The sequence below is a fragment of the Lolium rigidum genome, chromosome 1, assembly GCF_022539505.1.
Source record: "Lolium rigidum isolate FL_2022 chromosome 1, APGP_CSIRO_Lrig_0.1, whole genome shotgun sequence".
Taxonomy (NCBI): domain Eukaryota; kingdom Viridiplantae; phylum Streptophyta; class Magnoliopsida; order Poales; family Poaceae; genus Lolium; species Lolium rigidum.
Window position 1 is genome coordinate 319,940,923 of NC_061508.1, and position 5,200 is coordinate 319,946,122.

General features: G+C 41.5%; 1 protein-coding gene across 1 annotated transcript; it reads left to right on the forward strand.

Annotated features, from left to right (window-relative positions):
• The first annotated feature begins 793 nt into the window (after positions 1–793).
• LOC124698277 (E3 ubiquitin-protein ligase MBR1-like) lies at positions 794–4,794 on the forward strand. Its single transcript, XM_047230781.1, has 6 exons — positions 794–812; positions 1,960–3,265; positions 3,439–3,489; positions 3,575–3,673; positions 3,778–3,936; positions 4,408–4,794. Exons 2-6 carry the CDS (start codon positions 1,979–1,981, stop codon positions 4,570–4,572), a joined length of 1,761 nt encoding a protein of 586 aa, XP_047086737.1. The 5' UTR covers positions 794–812; positions 1,960–1,978; the 3' UTR covers positions 4,573–4,794.
• The last annotated feature ends 406 nt before the right edge of the window (positions 4,795–5,200 follow it).

Genomic DNA, 5,200 nt, shown 5'->3' on the forward strand with positions numbered 1-5,200 from the left:
ATACAAAGATTGATGAAAAGTATGAGTAACCAATATATAATATAAAATAAAATTTATAACAAATATATTACAATGGCTTTTTATATTGTGGATATTTATATTTATTTGTAAAATATTTGATCAATGTTTATAAAGTTTGGCTTTAACTGAAACCGTTAATTGTAAACGGTTATTAATTCTATTTTAAGTGATAACCTGGATAACTGCAATTATGTAAAATCGATTTATGGGTGGAATCAAATACGCACTATTTACAGAAAAAATCTTCGTTTATTGGGACACAATCAATATACTTTTAATATCGAATCAGGATTCATTAAGACAGAAATAAAGCAAGAGATCCAGTTTTCATTGAATCAGCCTAAAGATATGCCATGACATCTTCTGAAGATCATACACATGTACTGCAGATTTTCAGTTTCGGCCACGGCCTTGTTGCAGATTTGTTTTCTCCACAAAACCGGCGGCGATAGTAGCGGCCGCCACCCACCGTCGCGGTCAAGCTCGCCGGCGCACGCGCACCACAACGCGGCGGCATCCGGTTCCGCGTGCGCGCGACCACCGCATCCGCGACGCGTGCCCGGTCACGCCGCCACGTGGTCCTCACTGACGGGGCTCCGTTAGCTACACTGCTCCGGGAACCCGACCCGGTAAGCAGGGCTAGCTGCTAAATAAATCGCCTCGGATCTGACCAAATCTTCTCCGTCCGCACGCCGTCTCCTCCTCCGACTTCCCATTTCGCGAGGACAAGAAAAGCGAGGAGAAGCCTCCGCCTCCGCCGCCGGCACCGCCACAGCCCCTTCGACGAGGAGGTACGAAATGGATGTGGGTGCGGTGCGCCTCCGATTAGATTAGACAGGGGAGAACCTCTGTTCCCTCGATCGTTTCATTTTTTCGTTCGTGTGTGTTAATGCGGGGATTTTGTTTAGGATGAGATGGTCTTGCTCTTGCGATTCCTTCCCCTTTGCCTTGGGCGTGTGGCTTATTTGGACTTCGTATTACCCGATTTTTGTGCGGATTTCGTTCTTGTCCAAGTTTGGAATTTCTGCTTGATATGTGTTTGCGTATATGATCGTTTTGATTCCAGATACACATACATGTACGCAGTAATCTGTCCGTGTTTGTGTGAGCCGAGAGGAGGGGTTCTGCGATTTTATAGGCTCAGGATTCTCTCGAAACGATTGTCAAAAGGCAGCGGAAATACGGCTATAGCTGTCCGTTGTTTGGTTTCCTGATTGTTTTTTTTTTGTGTGATTGTGTATTTTGCAAACTTCGTTTGTGGAAATCGATTGCCAGTTTCTTTTTCTTTGCAATGAATTACTATGTGGCATGAGATGCTAGATGATGTTTGCACATGTCGTAGTTATCGATATCCGAAGTGTTATAATATGGTGCGTGTGGTCCCAGGCTGCCTTTTGTTTTAAGCAGGAATTCCAGATTCTTTATATCGCAATCTAGACTGTTATGTGGAGCTTTCGATCAGGACGTGTTGTTCATCCTGTAATTTAAAGTGGATTGAGTATAAGCAATATATGATGACAGTATAGTTAGTCGATACATAAGGACCAGATGGCAGCAGTTGATGATTGTCAGATGGTCTTATTTTGTTCCCTCTTTGTTGGGAATTCCATATTTTTATTACATTTTCAGGATTTATCTTTCTCTTCTTTTAATTTACTTAAAAGTAAAGAAATAGAGATACTGCACTATTGCAACGTAATGCTTTTCTCATAACCAAATGTGAATAGCTTCCTTAGAGTGCAGTTGAATGTTCTTAACTAACAGTAGGTGCAAAGTTGGATTGTTTGGTGCTATTGGAGATTGGTACCATTATTACCTTCACATTCTCCTGCGTGAACTGTGCATTTGCATTTTTTCTTCCTATTATTTGTAGCAACATTTAATTTCCAAGTACTTGTTTCTTGTTAGTTTCTAACTTTCGCTAAATTGTGGTTGTAGAATTGTAGCACAAGTTGCTATGGAGGAGAACGCTGGTAGATCAACCACAACCGTTGGTTTTCTAAGAAGAGGTTCTGGCGTCTCCTTGAGAAATCAAAGCAATGAGGAGAGGCCAAATCAGTGTAACAATAAGCCGGGCAACACCGCAAAGATCAACCCCACAAAAACCAGGTGGGCTGAAAATAAGGAACAGCCAAGATATCTGCATGATTCATTTCGCTCATCAGGCTCTAAGTCTATAGCTGCAAGCTCTTCAAAAGCTCCTGTCAGGAAGAATTTTGAGGAAAAGCCAAGGCGCCCCTTTTCGACACAGATAAACAATGCTGAAAGCAGTAACAGAAGAACTGTTGCCAACCATCTGAAGAGTAGCAAGAAAACTATTGTTGATCAGGGGGATGGCGAGCCATGTGCTCAGCAGATTGAATCAGAAGATTCATTGTCCACATCAACCACTGGAGATCAGCCAACAGAGCTAGACCCTGAAGTAACAGACTCTTCTGTTTCTTCAGGGAGTTCTCCACATGCAGTTGATTCAAGGACTAAACCACGTAGGCAGAAGGATAAAGAGGAATTCAGTTTGGGTAGACCTCACACTGCGTCCACTTCTGTTCACCAGCCTAGTGGACCTCGCAATTCAGCCATTGGTGTGAAATCATCAAATGGTGCTGGTCCTGGAGTACAGAGACGTGGCATAAAAAACTTTGGTTGCACATCAATCTCTGATGTTTTGCCATCAGGCTGTTCTTCATCCAATTCTGTCCATAGTAAGAGGACTGACATTACGAGAAAGAGAGCTTCTGATGCAGAGACTTCTTCAAGATTAAGGGGATTAAGCGGGCAGTCTAGTTTAGGCCCTTCCCCTTCATTGTATCCTGGCATTACTGGGCCTAGAGTCAGAGCCTCTGAACAATCAGCTTCGCAACAAACAACAAGAACTAGCAACAGAATTATTCGAGATTCCGCAGATTCAGCAAGGACTAGACAACCTTCTACTCAGCGTGCTAGGATGAGGATGCAAGATGGAACAGAGCATGGTGTATTTGCTCTGCGCGATACTATTCCAAGGGTTCGTCAACCCGATTGGGGCCGATTTTCCTTGGATGAAGCTCCCCCACAGAGATCAGCAAGGCCTTTTCCTATGGAATTGCCTCATGCAATTTACTCATCTAGTCGTCAAAGCTCCAGTAACCGTACAACAAGGAGCAGATCGAGTTCTCGTCCTGATGACAGCTCTCCACAAATGTTCCATAGTCTGCTAGGAGAGAGAGATATCTACAGACGTATAAACATGGATGGAATTGCAGAGGTATATTTCCAAATACTTGTCTTAGTTTTTATGATTTTGTGCTTAGGTTTTATTTGGGGATATAATTGATTAAACTATCATAGTATGGCGCGGTGTTTTTTATTAGCTGCTAGGATGCATCGACATGAGAAAGAAATTACAGTGTTGATATATGGAATGCTTACTGTGGACAGGTGTTGCTAGCGCTGGACAGGATTGAACATGATGATGAATTGTCTTATGAGGTCAGGCCTTTGCCCTTATTTGCGATGTTCGTTTCTCTTCTGTTGCCACTAGCACGGAAACTTATTCTGGTCATAATATTTGCAGCAACTGCTGGTGCTTGAAACTAATCTGTTCCTTAGTGGCCTTGGCTTACATGATCAGCATAGAGATTTGAGAATGGACATTGACGACATGTCTTATGAGGTATTACTTACATATTCAATTTGCATGTATGAATGTTGAATGTATCCATCTTTTTGTTTAGACTCTAGAGCTGATCTGTTTTGCCTTGCTTTTGTTCTGCTCAGGAATTATTACAATTGGAGGACAGAATTGGTTCTGTAAGCACTGCCCTTTCTGAAGAGCAAATAGCAAAGTGTCTCAGTCTAAATGTGTATAAACGAACCGATCAAGTGCTTGGATTGAACAGAGCTGTAGTAGATGACACCAAATGCAGCATATGCCAGGTACTTCTAGCACCTATGGATGCTCTCTTTTTCTTTTGTGCACTTCTTGAAAATTGTCTGTATTGGCCCTTTGTGAAGTTGAAAATTGTTGACTGTTGTTTTATTCCCCAACATTTGGTGCACTCATCCCTTGTTTCTTCATATTATTCACCTTTACCCTCTCTACATTCCAAATTGGACATAGTGCAATACAGTAAAATGGAAAAAATATGAATACTGCGAATGATTACTATAGTTGTATTTCAAAACAAAAATACACGCATGATAGGAATTTCTTTTTCTTTTCTTTCTGGTCTCATTTTATTTATTGAACAAGAAATGGGACTTTTCTTTTGGTTTACCCAAATTCATCATTTGGGGTTGCCTTTTTTTTATTTCCCCATTTGTTTAGCCGTTACTATCTGTATTACACTGGATTGTTATTGTTTTGTCCTGATTACTTATGTTCTTGGCATTGACTGGATGTTACAGGAGGAATACATTGAGGGTGAAGAAATTGGTAGAATGAAGTGTGAGCATCAGTACCATGTTTGCTGCATTCAGGAATGGCTTAGACTGAAGAACTGGTGCCCGATATGCAAAGCTTCAGCGGTTCCTTCTGACAAGGACAAAGGGAAACACATGAATCTTGGTTAAATAGTAGTATATGAATTTACCATGGAACACTGTTAGACATTGTAGATGCTGCCTCAGTTCCATCCCAACTTGTGAATATATGGTACAACTGTTACTCTCTTGCAAAGCTTCTTGTTACAATTTCTGGTTCTCCTCCACACAGAGGTAGTGCACGCCATGCCACTCAGCCATCGGATAGAGGAAAATGGTCATCCTTGTGAAATAAGAACTCATCTTCATTGACAGGGGTGTTCAAATACGGCTTGAGTTGAAACCGTGGAAATAGCAGGGCAAACTTTTTGCACTAGTTTCACCTAGATGATTGCAGCTTCGGAAGAAAATGTGAACTGCGGCGGTATGAACACAGCCTTGAAATCAGAATTCTGCCTGATTCTTACTACTCCCTCCGTCTATAAATAGATGTCTCAACTTAGGACAAATTTGAATGTATCTAGATACTAAAATGACAATACATTCAAATGACAATACGGATAAAATAAAAGTTCCGCTACAATATCTCGGGCCTAGCAACAACAATACATTCACCACCAAGACAACACCTAAAATATAGACTCTCCAAAAGCAACGCCTCCAAGCCGTCATTGCTCGATGAAAAATCTTAGGTTTTCACGGTGAAGATAGTTTCCGC

Coding starts and splice junctions, on each gene's coding strand:
- LOC124698277 (XM_047230781.1), top strand. CDS start 1,979: ATGGAGGAGAACGCTGGTAGATCAACCACAACCGTTGGTTTTCTAAGA. Junction 3,266..3,438: donor ACATGGATGGAATTGCAGAG/GTATATTTCCAA, acceptor TACTGTGGACAG/GTGTTGCTAGCGCTGGACAG. Junction 3,937..4,407: donor CCAAATGCAGCATATGCCAG/GTACTTCTAGCA, acceptor TGGATGTTACAG/GAGGAATACATTGAGGGTGA.